This window comes from Moschus berezovskii, chromosome 1, assembly GCF_049115385.1.
Source record: "Moschus berezovskii isolate FMDL1 chromosome 1, NW_MosBer_1.0, whole genome shotgun sequence".
In the NCBI taxonomy this organism is placed as follows: domain Eukaryota; kingdom Metazoa; phylum Chordata; class Mammalia; order Artiodactyla; family Moschidae; genus Moschus; species Moschus berezovskii.
The window spans coordinates 105,888,552-105,904,175 of record NC_142460.1 but is presented as its reverse complement, the minus strand read 5'-3'; the positions used below and the strand labels follow the sequence as shown (position 1 = coordinate 105,904,175).

Below are 15,624 nucleotides of genomic sequence, written 5' to 3'. Positions count from 1 at the left end.
CCGTGGGTACATGAGATTTTCACACTATTAGGTGTTTTTTTTTTTTTTCCTAGCCTCTGGCAGCTCTACCCCAGTGAGGACTAGGTGTGGAGGTGGCACAGCTGCTTGGATCCCAAGGAACCTGGATGCACCAGATGTATAATGAAGCCAGCAGCCACAGGTGCAGGATATAAGGTGCTATTAGAGCCTTTTTCTAGCCTCTGGCACCTGGTGTTCAAAGGGTTTCCTTGGCTGCTCCTTCTACGGTGCTTGGTGCAGCAGGCACTCAAAGGGCCCTCCTGGCTGGGGTCCCTCTCTATCGCTGTGTGTCAGGCACTCAAAGGGCCACCATCTCTGGGGTCTTTCTCCATCAGTTGCTAGCATCAGTATGTGGGGAGAGAGGCTACAGTGATGGTTCTACTCCCTGCACTTAACTCAGCAGTATCACCCTGCCTCCAGAGCTGCCCAGCTTTCCTCCAAGGACATTCTTCTATCTCCTCCCTCACATCCCCTCAGGATGTCTCCCACAGTCAATAGCAATCCTTGTCCTGGGATTGCTCTCCAGTCCCTACCCAGCCACTGTGCATACTGGAAGACCTGTGTCCCTGTCTGGGGTACATAGGGTTGTAGTACAGATTGTGTGGTTCTCACTCCATTCAGACCTTCACAGACCAGCTGCTTCATCCTCCAACAGCCACAAATGCCTTCCCTTTGTCCCAAACTATTCCTCCGATGCGGGGGTTTTACCCCTGCTTCAGCTCCTCCACCCCATGGGTTCAGGTCCAGTCCTACTCACTCTCTTGCTGTTTTATTCCCTTCCTTCCTTCATCCTACCAAGTTTTGCATCAACCTATGTATTCCCTTCTGGTGGTCAGGGACTCCAGCCAGCTCTCAGCTGGTGCTCTGTGAGATCCTCTGCATCTGAAGATGTATTTCTGATGCAAGTGCAGAGAGAGATATACTCTGCGTCCACCTACTGCTCTGCCATCTCATCATCTCCTCCGAAATAGTTTTTAGTGTATCTTTAATTCTGGTTCAGGATGAAAAACCTATGATAAGGCTGTGATGGAAAACCCAGGTAGGGCTATGGAAGGGGTCTTCTAGGTTGGTTAAAGCTCTGAGGGTTGAAGACTCTTATTTCTCCCCTGTGTCTAATAGCGTGATACTTGGGGAATTTTCATTTGCTTGCTTTCAGTTTATCACAAATATTGCTCTTAGACTTATTAGTCCTACTTTGAGCTGCTGAAAAATGTTTAAGTTGTTTGATTTCTTGTCTCAGGCTCATTTAAAAAAAAAAAAGAGCAAGAGAATGAAAAGAAGGGCTGATTGGGAGAGAGAGTAGAAATGCGAAAGACTTAGAAATTAGAGGGCATCTGGATCAGGTTTCCCAGTGGCTCAGCAGTAAAGAATCTGCCTGCAATGCAGAAGACACAAGAGATCTGGGATCAGTCCCTGGGTGGGGAAGATCCCCTGGAGAAAGAAATGGCAACCCGCCCCAGTATTCTTTCCTGAAAAATTCCATGGACAGAGGAGCCTGGCAGTCCATGGGTTGCAAAGAGTCGGACACAACTGAGCACTGCACTGTACTTGACATTGTAGAAAATAAAACTGAAGAAATACTTTAGCAAAGAATTTAAGCCTGCTGTGTGACTCTTGTCCTAAGACAATATCAACCACAAATTGGCGCTTGCCAAGGTCATTTGTCATCTCCCTCTGTGGAGACTGAATCCTGTACTACTACAGCTGTTGCAAAGAGTGAAGCACTCTGTGCTCCAGGGAAACTGGTGGAACACGTCTTTAGATAGTTAGATATTTTCAGGAACCTATCTTATAATTCCCAATCCTTGCATGTCCTCATATCTAGAAAAGCACTAAATCCCTTCATGGTGACATCAGCTCCTCATGACTAGCAGAAAACTTTTTGTAAAATAAGTGCATGATGGCATTGAAGTCTCCTTTCACCAAAATATTGACCTTCCCCAACTACCACTTTGGAGCAGTTTCTCAGAGCTATCTGAGGTGCTGCCTCCTGGACTGCAGTCCTTATTTTGCCCCAAATAGAACTTAACTCACACTCTCACTTTGTGCATCTCTTTTTCAGTTGACTACAGTTAGCTTAGTCATTCACAGGAGGATTATCTACCTCAGGGATCGGGGGGCCAGTTTTCCATTTCATGGGGCTTTGCAGGAAACCAGGCTTGCAGTCCTTCCCACCTAGCAGGGTGAACTCAGTTCACACTGGGTGAAGTCCTGCAAAGATCTCCCAGTTTGCATTCAAAAGGCAGATGCAAGTTTTTAGACCATTTGTGTTTCCATTTGCCCTTGCCATTTACACAGAAAATAAAGGGCTGACTTTAATCACAAGGTTATTTTGATTTATTAGGGGCATAGACTTACTCTCTTGAGAAAGCAGCGTGCCAGAAGTTCAGGGTTTTCGGTGCATTTTTCCAATTCTTTTAGAAAAGTCCTAGGGAAAGAAAAGTATACTATTGCTTTGATTTATATATATATGGGATTAACAAAATTTTTTTTGAAGTAAAATCACATAATGCTTTAAGAAGTGCATAGGAATATGTTGTTTTCCAGGCTTCACCGCTTTTGACTCATCTTCAACATGCTGATTTGGAAGAAAAAAAAATGTATTCTGTGACATTAATAGGATTCCGTGAAATCACTCATACCTGTTCGGGTAATTCTAAGCACCAGACAGACTGGATACACTGATGATCTCTGCTACTTGATAGTGACATTAACAAGAACTACTGTTGCTGCTGTTACTACTACTACTATCATTGAAAGCTGACTATAAATCAGGCATAAGCTAAGTGCTTTGCAAATAGTATCTCATTTAATCCTCCACCAAACCTTGCAAGACAGGGTTTCATAAGTGTGAAACCTGAGGTTCAAAGAAGCTGTATAACTTCTCCAGGAAAAGAAATAGAAATAGTATTTTTATTTCAGCTTTGTGTCTGGCCAATGGAAAAAGAGATGTGGTTAAGAAACAACTGTGATTCCATTCACCAAGCAGTCTCTTCCTTCCTATCAAGTAGATGTGAGAGCCTGGAGCCATTAGAATGGGTAAAGTAGTAAACACAAGATGTAGTTTTGTCATCTGTAAAATGAAAGAGCTGGAACATGATTTCCAAAGTCCCCTCCTTTTCTCATTTTTTAGAACCCAACACCTTGGGCTAAAAGGACAGTTGGGCTAAAAGGACAGGAGCTATGGGCTAAAAGGACAATTGTCTGACTGGTTAGCATTTTCTAACACCCTGGTTCCCAGCACCCACCTATGATAATAGGTAAGTGGACTTGTGTCTTAGTCAACTTTGTACTCCTAATGCGGAACACAGTGCCTGACACAGAGCAGGTGCTCAACAAATGCTGATGTGCGAATAGATGAATAAGGAAAGGAACCCACAAATGAATACAACATCGATGCCTGACACTAGTACATGCTCCATTAATGTCTTTTCCCTTCTTCCTTGGGGACCTTCTCACCTCATTCTCATCTCATCCCACCCCAATCTAATCCACTGAAGCTGAGTTTTAGCTTTAGCATCAGTCCTTCCAATGAATATTCAGGACTGATTTCCTTTAGGAATGACTGGTTTGATCTCCTTGCAGTCCAAGGGACTCTCAAGAGTCTTCTCCAACACCACAGTTCAAAAGCATCAATTCTTCAGCACTCATCCATACATGATTATTGGAAAAATTATAGCTTTGACTAGATGGACCTTTGGCGGCAAAGTGATGTCTCTGCTTTTTAATACGAAAAGCTGAAACTCCAATACTTTGGTCACTTGAGGCAAAAAACTGACTCATTGGAAAAGACCCTGATGCTGGGAAAGTTGAAGGCAGGAAGAAAAGGGGATGACAGAGGATAAGGTGGTTGGATGGCATCATTGACTCAATGGACATGAGTTTCAGCAAGCTCCAGGAGCTGGTGAGGGACAGGGAAGCCTGGTGTGCTACAGTTCATGGGGTCACAAAAAGTCAGACACGACTGAGAGACTGAACTTCACTGAACTGATTTCTATTCTTCTCTTATTTTCCACTTTCTCTGATAATTTGAATCATTGTATACCTGTTGTGAAATTCGTAAAGTTCTCTAATGTTCCCAAAGAGAAACTCCTTGTTATTCCGCAGAACATCTGGAATTAGATGCTTCAGCCAAATAAAATCCATTGGAATGATATATCCCTGCAGAGGTGGAAAGAGGGTAGGTTTTACAAACAGGAACACATAAGATATGATCTGAATTAGACAGTGTATAGGCCAAAACTTTAATAATTGGGGAGCATGGCACACATGTTTCCTGCAAGCCATTCCTTCAGATACTTTCTTTTGATATTATATTCCTCATTGGTCTATCTTCAGAATAAGATGGCTTAATGGCAATGATAATATTTTGGTATTTTTACAGGAAGAACAAATCCATTTTTAAAATTTGCCACAAGTCAAATGGAAAAGGAAAAAAAAAACTTACCCCTTATTTTATGACCTGATGCAATTACTATTGTCTTATCTCCTTTATAGCTTTTTAAAAGCTTATTATGTATGGTTATAATCACAGTACATATATATTTTGTAGTCTGTTTTTCTGTATGCATTTTTAGACTCTGCTTGTCAATTTCTAGAAGTACTATTTTTAATTTACTCTTACAAGCATTTATTTCAATGTTGATATTTATTATTAAAAATAATTATTTTGTAACAGTTGACTAATACTTCATTTAGCATCAACCATTCCCCTTTTTACTGGATATTTGGTTTTATTCTGATGTTTTATTGTAAAAACTTTCCATTATAAGTTTATACATATAGTTTATTTCTCAAGATTACTACCTCAGGAAAATAGATAAAATATAAATTTTACTCTTAAGCAAAAAGAATACTACTTAATACAATGTTTATCAACATGTTTAAATTATCACATCCTTTGTTGGCAAGCATGTGATGAACCTAAGTGGGGTATTACTAGAATCATATGAGTTGCTACAATCCTTTGGAAGTTATTTTGTTACATGAATCAACAATCATAGAATGTTCTTATTCCTCCTGAAAAAAAAACCCACTGTGTGCTATTATAAGAGCTGAAACTTTGGTGGGAATTGTAGAGACATAAGGCAACTATCCTGAATTTCTTTCTGCAACAAAATGTTTATAGTTTGAATACATGATTAACATCCCCCCTTGCCCCAAATCTACTTACATCAATTATGTTCTTAATCTCTTTTATGTAAGTCTCTTCAGTCTTAAGCAAGTCACATATAATATGCCTGAATCAGCAGCAGGTGGGAAGATGAAAGAGAGAGAGAGTGGGGTGGGGGGAAGCAGTGTTTTAGAATTCTTTTAGAATAACAGTCATCAATACAGTTCCCCTCAGTGGCTCACTTACTTAGGTTGTAGTCAGTTCATTCTGTTCTGTTGAACACCCAAGGCCAACATCTCACAAAACCACACTCTGATCACACTGGCATGAGAAGATATGGCAAAGTTAAAGGACTCAAAATCCACGTATGCAGCCAAAGAATGACCTATTTGTGGGCCATAGTGTGGGGGGCAAGAGGGCAGACACTGGAGTAGGAAATATTAGGTTTGGTTTCTTGGTCAGGAAGGTCTGCCTGATCCCTATATCGCACATGTGGTTTCCTAGATTTTCTCTCCAGCCTTCTGCTATTTTCATTGCTCACATCATGATCTTTGACCTACAGGGATGCCTTTTTATTGTGCATGGGGTTAGATGCCTGTCCTTCCCCCTTCCGCTGGCATTCCATGTTTCTGTGTGATTGATTTCCTATATATAGCCAGAAGACATGAGCTTTTTCTGTTTCCCTTGGAAAGGCAGGTGGGAGGTGTGGTATGCAGAATTCTAACATGGCCTGCAAGATTCCTGACCCCTAGTGTACATACACCTCCTCCCAGTTAGTCAACCAAACACTAATGTAAGTGAAGATATTTTGCCATTCTGTTTTGTTCCAAGTCAGTTGACCTTAAGACAGGTAGATTATCAGGTTGGGCATGTCCTACTCAAATGGACTCTAGATCTGGATCTAAAAGTCAGTGAGATTGGAAGCACAAGAAGGATATAGCACAAAGGACATTCTCCTTTGCTGGATTTGGAGATGGAGGCGGGGTACACATCAAGGACCACAGGCAGCCTCTAGAAGCTTAGTGGCCCCCAGCTAAAAGCCAGCAAGGAAACAGGAACTTTAGTCCTATGGTTGCGAGGAACTGAATTCAGCCACAACCACATAAACTTAGAAGATACCTTGTAAGAAGTGCAACTGGCCAACACCTTGATTTTATCTACGAGACTTCAGCAAAAAGCCAGTCTTGCTATGCTCATGTTCCTGTCTTGGGGCAACAGTGGGCTGAACTGTTAAATTTGTGGCTGGTTTTCAATGCAGCAATAGAAAAACAAAAAAAAGAGTGAGGCCAGGCCCCACGTCTATCTCCAGACTCTTTTCTTTCTCTCCTCAGGTTGTGTGGCCACACTTTCCTTTCAGGGCTTTCTTTCAGGCCTCCAAGTGAATCAGTGTTTGTACAAGTGTTCACATGTAGAATATACACATTTGTGGTTTCCTGTGAGCTGCTCATGAGTTATCCATTAAACAGTAGTCCTCCCTAGAAAATAGTTTATTTTCCTTTCATAAGAATAGATATGACAAATAGCGACAAATAATCAAAGGATGCGATATAGGAAATTCATACAAATACACAAATGACTATTAGTCTTATAAAAAAATGCTCAGTACATATGAATCTAACAAAAGAATGGTATAAAGAGGTAACAATTTTCAGCTTCTATAGTATGTCAGACACTGCAAACCTCAAAGGAAGATTGGCAGATGAAGATATGAAAACATGCTCAGATAATACTAGCAAAAGTATAAATCTGTGCAAGATATCTTGGAAATAACTCGTGATTTAAAACACACATTGACTGGTGTGACTTAACTCAGCAGTTTCACTTCTAAAGATGTTCATTGTTTGTAATTAAAATAACAGAACCTCAACAACAATAAGACATAAACTGGAAATTACTTAAATTATGGTACATACATGCAATGAAATGCCATGCAGTTTTTAAAAAGAATGAAGCTGACTGAATCATGCTGATACGACACAGTCCAAGAGTTTTACGTGAATTAAAAAACAACAACCAAGTGTACAACAATGTGTAGAATATGACTAGTTGTATAAAATTCACACTGTTTGTGTAAAATGAGTGTGTATACATACATATATGTAAAATTATCTATGCTTAGAAAATTCATGCCAAGAAGCTTAAAACATTGTTAACAGTGATTCCCTTTTGAGAGTGATAATGAAGACAAGAAAATAGAAGAAAATTTTTACATTTTACTCTTCACCCTTCTTCAATCTTTGATTTGAAAAAAAAATGTAAGGACTTTCTTGGTGGTCCAGTGGTTGAGAATCCACCTTCCAATGCAGAGGACACCAGTTTGATCCCTGGTTGGGGAACTAAGATCCCACATGCCACAGGGGAACCAAGCCGATCAATGACAATGAATGAGCCTGCACGCTCCAGAGTCCATGCTCTGCAGTAAGAGAATCCCACAGCCACAACTAGAGAAGCCCCATTCCCCATGTTGCAACTAGGAAAAGGATGCATGCCGCAATGAAGACCCAGTGTAGCAAAAATAAAAATTTATATACTTACTGCATTTATAATTTTAAAAAATGGTTTACATGGCACTTTAAAATGAATGTTACTGACAGTAATGACATACAAACCTCATTTGAGAGATATCCTACAATTTACCCTATACCATAACTCAATGATTATTTTTTCTTAAAATGAAAATTTTATATCTATTTATAAATGCTTGTTATAAGACAAAACTAATAAAGGACAGCCATTGACCAAGGATATAATTTCAAGAAGTATGCTGCTGCTGCTAAGTCACTTCAGTCGTGTCCGACTCTGTGTAACCCCATAGACGGCAGCCCATCAGGCTCCCCTGTCCCTGGGATTCTCCAGGCAAGAACACTGGAGTGGGTTGCCATTTCCTTCTCCAATGTGCAAAAGTGAAAAGTGAAAGTGAAGTCGCTCAGTGGTGTCTGACCCTTAGCGACCCCATGGACTGCAGCCTACCAGGCTCCTCCGTCCATGGGATTTTCTAGGCAAGAGTACTGGAGTGGCTTGCCGTTGCCTTCTCCGTCAAGAAGTATAATTCTACCAAAAAAGTTGCTTCAAGATCATATATTTATTAGTAACGAATGAGTCTCTAAGTAAAAGTTTCCTTTGATTTTTGTAAATCATCCTGAAATGATGATAATTGATTGCTATGTCAGAAAGAAATACAGGCCTCAATACCAATCTGTTTCTAAGAGCCATGACATTAAGTAGGACCACAGCAACAGTTAAGCATTCATAGAAAACCAGAGTACAGCTGGGCTTAAGTAACTTGGCAAGGCTGTTTAAGGATGTATTGACAATTAAATGAAGTCACAAGGCATCAGTGGTGGGCAGAAGTCAATCTTATCATTCAACATTTATATAATAACTTAGAGACCCCTAGGAGTCTTTAGCAATCTGACACAAGAAAATATTCACAACTCAGAAGCAAAAAAAATCCCTGGTCAGGTCATGTTCCAAATTCAACTGCTTCATTTTAGTATTTTTTTGAATGCAATGGATAAAACGCCCAACAACAGGAAGTCCCCTGAACACTGGTGGGCTTCATTTCAGTTCAGGTTAAAAAAAAAAATTCTTACACCATTGTTAGTCATTCTTTTTCTTTTCTTCTCCTTTGTTTTCCTTTCAAATAACTTTATAAAACTGGAGAAAATTAATAATTCCAGCTGATGATTGCCTGCTTTATTATTCCAAAGCACTTTGTTCATAGGAAAAAACTCAAGGATTTAATATCTAAAGTCATCAAGTGTATATTATGTAGGTGAAAACACTGGGAGTACTCAAGTAATTTTATTTTTATTTATTTATTTTTAAACCCCATGTTTTTAATAAATATGTTACATGTACATGGCTTTCTAGAAATATCAACATACTTTGAAATGTGTAACTCTTTCATAAAATGCTTTGAGCCTCTTGCTGCTGCTGCTAAGTCGCTTCAGTCGTGTCCGACTCTGTGCGACCCCATAGACGGCAGCCCACCAGGCTCCCCTGTCCCTGGGATTCTCCAGGCAAGTACACTGGAGTGGGTTGCCATTTCCTTCTCCCATGCATGAAAGTGAAAAGTGAAAGTGAAGTCACTTAGTCATGTCCGACTCTTCACTACCCCATGGACTGCAGCTTACCAGGCTCCTCTGTCCATGGGATTTTCCAGGCAAGAGTACTGGAGTGGGTTGCCATTGTCTTGTTCATCAAGTAATTTTAAAACCTTAAACACGTAGAGCAATTTATGTCCTGGTGGATATCTACCCAGGGGTGGAACACTGTAATGAGGATGGTGTTGATGATGCCAGATCAGCCTGCATGAATGTACTCTACACTGAATGTACTCTCTGGCTTTGATTTACACGTAAAAATGCATCTTCCTTCACCCACATCCCTAGGTCATTAAGGGGGAAATGGTAAGGGACTGTTTCTTCTCTGAAGCCATATTTCAAGGTAGCATAAAAACATAACTTTGGATGGCTGATTCCACCCTATATGACACCTCCTCTTTGCTTCAGATGATGCCATAACCAAGAGACAGGAAAGGAAAGCTTTTTTAAGAGATGAATGCAGCCCTATTTTGTACACAAGATCATTAATGTAGTATGTACATGTTAGGATTTCCTAGTATGTTTCTTCTTTGCCCCCACACCTTAATCTGTTCCCTCTTTTAACCCTTGCCCCCATCCCCTCCTCAATTTCCCAACTCTCCAATAGAAGAACGTTCTTTTGAAAACCAGTCTGTTATAAGTATATTTTTGCTCATTAACTGTCAATACAACTTGCCATCAAAGGATTTCATTTACTCCTCATAGTCTATCATATCACACACATCAAAAGTATTACAGATTTTCACTTAAAAAAAGCTAGTATTCGTCTCATACTCTGCAAAAATGAAACATCTGTTTTTATCCTCTTCAAACCCCAAAGCTTCATCTTCTTAAACCTTTCTTTTCCTTTGGTTTCTCTTTATCATTCATGTTTCATTTACCACCCACCCGTTTCTTCTCTATTCTTGTTTCATCTTTCTCTTTATATCTAACATTGCTGCTCCCTCAAGATCTGAACTCAAGTTTCCAGACTTCCTTCTCTCTTCTTCCCTCATGCTGTTGACTCTCCCAGATCTTTATCTTCCTGCCAAATCTTTGGTCCTGCTCAAGCCCATATGTCTTCACCTGGATGCCTCACAGACACCTCAGGTTGAAGCAGAATTCATCAGACAGAAATAGCATACGTGTTGGTACTTACATGCTCCATCGCTCAGTCATGTCCGACTCTTTGTGACCCCATGGCTGTAGCCCACCAAGCTGCTCTGTCCATAGAATTTTCTAGGCAAGAATACTGGAGTGGGTTGCCATTTTCTCCTTCAAGGGATCTTCCCTACCCAGAGACCGAACCCACGTCTCTTGCGTCTCCCACATTGGTAGGTGGATTCTTTACCACTGAACCACCTGGGAAGCCCTATGCATATTGGTGGAAAAGTCGTATTCTAGGGTTCCTAAAACACAGTTGTTATTGCAAATTCTTCCCTGCCATTATCGCTTACATTCAATCTGTCACCAAGTCTTGTCTTTTCATCTCTGAACACACCTCTTGGAATTACCACTTATTCTCCACTTCCAGTACCTCCAATACAAAGCAAACTCCCCTGTCTTCTTATCTTGAAAACTTTGGTACAACCCTAGCAGCTCACTTGTGCCCCTGAGATCTCATTCCCATCAATCTATTATACAGACCACCAGTTTATGCCCTTCCTAAAACTCCAAGTCCATTATGCCATCATTCTCCCTCTTAAAAACCTTAAAATAGCTTTCAATTACCCACAACTGTCAATGTTTCTCCCAGGATTTCAAGACTCTCCATTCATGTGAAAAGAATTTTCTTAGGGTGCTTGCTCAAAAGGTAAATACAGACCCAAAGATTCAGAATGATCCTGATGCTGGGAAAGATTGAAGACAGGAGAAGAGGGAGACAGAAGATGAGATTGTTGATGGTTGGGCAGCATCATCGACTCAACGGACATGAGTTTGAGCAAACTCAGGGAGATAGTAAAGGACAGGGAAGCCTGGCATGCTGCAGTCCATGGGGTGGCAAGGAGTCAGACACGACTGAGTGACTGAACAACAAGATTCAGAATGGGGAGCAATATGGTCAAAGAAAGGAAAAACAAAACCATCAGTTAATCCTTATTTTACAATCAGAAAAAGAAGGGCCCAGAGCCATGCATGGACTTGCCCAATGTCTTTGGCTTTGGCAAAGTCAACGTTCTTGCTAACACATTATGTTGCCCCTCTTGGCCTACGTTTCGGGGTGCATTTAAAATCCTGTTTGCTGATTATGAAATAAAACACAAGTTGAAATGAAACTAGCATGATGATATAACAATACCGAGTTTCAGAAAAATAGGTTTCCAGGTCTATCTCTGCTTCTAATATGCAGGGTAACTTTGAATAAGCCATTTTCTTTCTTGGGGGTCTCCATTTCTTCATGTATTAGATCATCTCGAGTATCCCTACTGGCTCTCATAGGTCATTTGCTAAATATCTTATCATCTTTTCTAAAAATTTATTTTTAATTGAAGGATAATTGTTTTACAATGTTGTGTTGGCTTCTGCCATACGTCAACATAAATTACCCACAGGTATACAAATGTCCCCTATTTCTTGAACCACCCTCCCACCTCCCAGCCCATCCTACCCATGTAGATTGCCACAGAGCACAGAGTTGAGCTCCCTGAGTCATACAGCAAATTGTCACTGGCTATCTAATTTTCTATATGGTAATGAATATGTTTCAATGTCACTTCCTCAATTTGTATATCTTATCATCTTGAATAAGATACATGAAATGATCTTTGGTTTAATCACACCTTGCTTCTCATTTCTCACAAGAAAAGAAGCAAAGGTCATAGGCCTTTCAGTTAATGTGTGACTGCATGCACAGTGGGATGGCAAGGAGAAGGAATCAGCGTGGGCTGGAGAGGTCCTGGAGGTGAGAACTGAACTGTCCTCTGTAAGAAGTGAAGACTTACAGCAAGACAGGAGGGTGACTCAGGAAGGAGGAAACAGGAGCAGGGGCTAGGAGTCCTGGCCACACGCAGGGCCCTGTGGGAACCAGGATGCTGGGGCAAGGTCTGGGTGGGGAGCATGGGAGGCAGGGGGAGCCCGAATGCAGATGATCATTGTGCCAGGCAGTGGTGAGAACCAGGGAAAGGGGCAGGAGATTGAGTTGGCCAACAGGGCAGGGAATGTCAGGAACCTGTTTCATTCAGCACAGAATAGGTCCTGAGGCTTCAGACTTATAAAAACATGCTCTTAGTTTCACATCCTTCTTCTGTTTTCATTAGGTGTTCCATAATTGCTTAATAAATTCCCAGAACTATAAATGGCAACAATATGAAACACTATGGACCTGTAAGATGACGGTATTGAAATCAGTGACACTTCAAGCATTAATGAAAGGTCTGATGAATATAAACAGTTCTCTACCTTCCGGAAGGCTAACAGTTACCAACGTGCCACCAGCTGAGAGTCTTGCTCAGTTACTGATGCGCCACCAGTTCCTTCTCCTGTTTTATGTCTCGGTTTCTACATTTGGGCTGATGTTAACTGGATTTGATCTCATTACTCTGATGTGTTTAGGGTAAACTACCTTAAATGTTTCTAGAGCAGGATGGGGCACAAATAAATTATTATTAAAGTTTATCTAGATGGGTGCTCACTTTTCAATATCACATAATAAATAATGACAAATTTCACGCATACAGAACTTTTTGAAAGAGGGATTGATTACAAACACAATCCCATTTATCCTGATTCAAGTTAACAATCCTGTATTCATGTAGTATTTTGGGAATTATAATTGTTTTTCTTTTCGGCTGTATCACGCAGCTTGTGGGATCTTAGTTCCCCAACCAGGGTTCTTGGCAGTGAAAGGATGGCGTCCTAACCATTGGACCGCCAGGGAATTCCTCCAGTTTTTAAGAATTGCAGTAAAATATACATTACATAAAATTTTCCATTAATTTTTAAATTTTTTGGTCATGACACATGGCCTGAGGGATTCTAGTTCTGAACCAGGGATAGAACCCATAGCCCACTGCATTGGAAGTGTGGAGTCTTAATCACTGGACCACCAGGGAAGCCCTGAAATTTGCCATTTAAACAATTTTTAAGTGTATGATTCAGTGGAATTAAAATATATATTCACAATGGTTGTGCAACCATTAGCAGAACTTTTTCATCAACCCAAACTGAAACTCTGTCCCCATCAAATACTAACAACAGTCCTTCCCCCTCCCAGGCCCTGGCAACCTTCATTCCACACTCCACTTTCTGTTTCTATCATTTTGCCTAGGTAAGCGGAATCATACACCATTTATTATTTCTTATCTGGCTTATTTCACTTAACACAATGTTTTCAAAGTTCATCCATGACATAGCACGTATCAGATTTCATTCCTGTTTAAGGCTTTATACCTTCTATTGATTGCATAGACCATATTTCGTTTATCCATTCACTTGTTGGTAGCCACTTGGGTTGTTTCAGCCTTTTGGCTACTGTGAATAATGTGAATATTAGTTTGTGAATCTCTGTTGAGTCATTGATTTCACTTTCTTTGGGTATATACCCAGAAGTAAAATTGATATAGTAATTCTATTTTTAATGTTTTGAGGAACCACCATACTGTAGTAGTTTACATCCCTACCAGCAAGGCACCAGGGTTCCAATGTCTCCACATCCTCATCAACATGTATTATTTTCCTTTTTTTTTAAACATTTATTTATATGGCTGTGTCAGGTCCAGATGCAACAGGACCTTCGTTGCATCATGGGGGATCTTTCTTGCGGTGCACTGATTCTCTAGTTGTGGCACAGGCTTAGTTGTTCCACAGCACGTGGAATCTTCCCAGACCAGGGATTGAACCTGTGTCCCCTGCATTGTAAGACAGATTCTTAACCACTGGACCACCAGGGAAGTCCCTATTTTCCATTTAAAATAATAGCTAAACTCATGATGTGAAGTACAGTTATTTTTTAAATATGCATATCATCTTCCTTGATGCATTCAACACCTGACAAAGAGCTCCTCCAGGACAGATATCCTATCATCCATCCCTTGTCCCCATACCTTTCAAGTAAGCAAATTCTCAATAAGTTTTTACTGAATGGATGAATGGTAGATTTAAGGAGCAGACACAAATTCTGTAAGCAGGAGCAGGTACTAACTGTTATTATCATTTCACAGAAGAGGAAATTGGGACTCAGAGCATTAAATGACTTGATTGGTGCTGCCAGAAAGAGGTTGTGTCCAGGACATCTAGCTCTAGAACTAAAGACTGGTGTGTCAAGGGTAAATGTCAGTCCACTGAAATGCTACCCAATATTCGGACTTGGCAGCATGGCTCTATAAGGGACAGGGCCAACATAATAAGGACACAGGTAAGCAGGTTAGAGAAAAAGGGGTGGCTCAGCCCATCATCCATTTTTTGCCTACGATTCAAAGAACCTGGCTCAAATCTCAAAGCCATGGTGTATCAGCATATGTGCAATCCAAGCATAACAAGACTTTATGGGAGAGACTTCTGGTACCAAGGAAACTCCTAGAATACTGCTGATAGGAAAATCATTACTACCTCAATTCACGGGAAAGGGTCGTATTGTTACTAATTTCAACAGGAGTATCCAAGTAACTTAATGATTTTCCTGTAAAGGAAAGAAATTATGAAACAGGTAATAAGCTTCTGCCTTACACAAAGGGAAATTTATTGCAAAAAGGAAATTCCCAAAGGTAAAGGAAAAATATGTATAAAACAGTCAAAGATCAAGAATAATTGAAAAGACACATTACTTTCTCTACCCTGTGTACCTCTTTGCAGACCTGTTTGTATCTTTATCTACCCAGCAGATATCCTATCTATTAATCCCTTTCCTCCCCAAATAGTCTGTTTGTTTGTTTATTATGCTAGAAACTTATTTCTCAGAGATATTGCTCTTTCTAAGATTCCTTAGCCCTATATACACAGGACCAAATAAGTGTTAATATTGGGCTTTATGACCCTAGACCATCAGAATAATCAAAACTAATTCATGAAAGGTATATTTTTTTTCAGAGAACATGATTTATCAAGAACTTTAGAACTGGCTTTTGAAAAGTGCTGTTATAAGAAAAATCTCACTATAGCCATTTAAAATTCCTAACTAATGATCCCTATTTTAAATAATACTCAATACAAATCTGAAGCAAGCTTGTAACTACATTTCAGAATTAATTTGAATAGGATTTGAACCATGTATGCTCCATAAAGCAGACAATGAGAGCTTAATAATTATTAACTATTAAGAAAAGGGAAATAGAGAATTATATTTTGGTTGTCCCTTAAATATTAGTACAACCAAACTTAAGTGCAAAATTTCTATCACAGATGACTGCATCTGAGTCAAGCACGCAGCCCGCATATCATAGTCAGTAACTATTTTCTGAACATCTCCGTGTA

General features: G+C 40.1%; 1 protein-coding gene across 7 annotated transcripts in view; it reads right to left on the bottom strand.

Moving 5' to 3' along the window:
- The window catches only part of MCF2L2 (MCF.2 cell line derived transforming sequence-like 2), a 299,932-nt gene that overhangs the window by 78,638 nt on the left and 205,670 nt on the right, over window positions 1–15,624 (bottom strand). For all 7 annotated transcript variants that reach the window (XM_055409620.2, XM_055409628.2, XM_055409637.2 and 4 more), the window contains exons 16-18: window positions 5,192–5,258; window positions 4,064–4,179; window positions 2,377–2,446 (exon numbers count right to left, since the gene is read on the bottom strand). In XM_055409620.2, coding sequence (XP_055265595.2) covers window positions 2,377–2,446; window positions 4,064–4,179; window positions 5,192–5,258 — 253 coding nt within the window. The remainder of the gene's footprint in view (window positions 1–2,376; window positions 2,447–4,063; window positions 4,180–5,191; window positions 5,259–15,624) is intronic.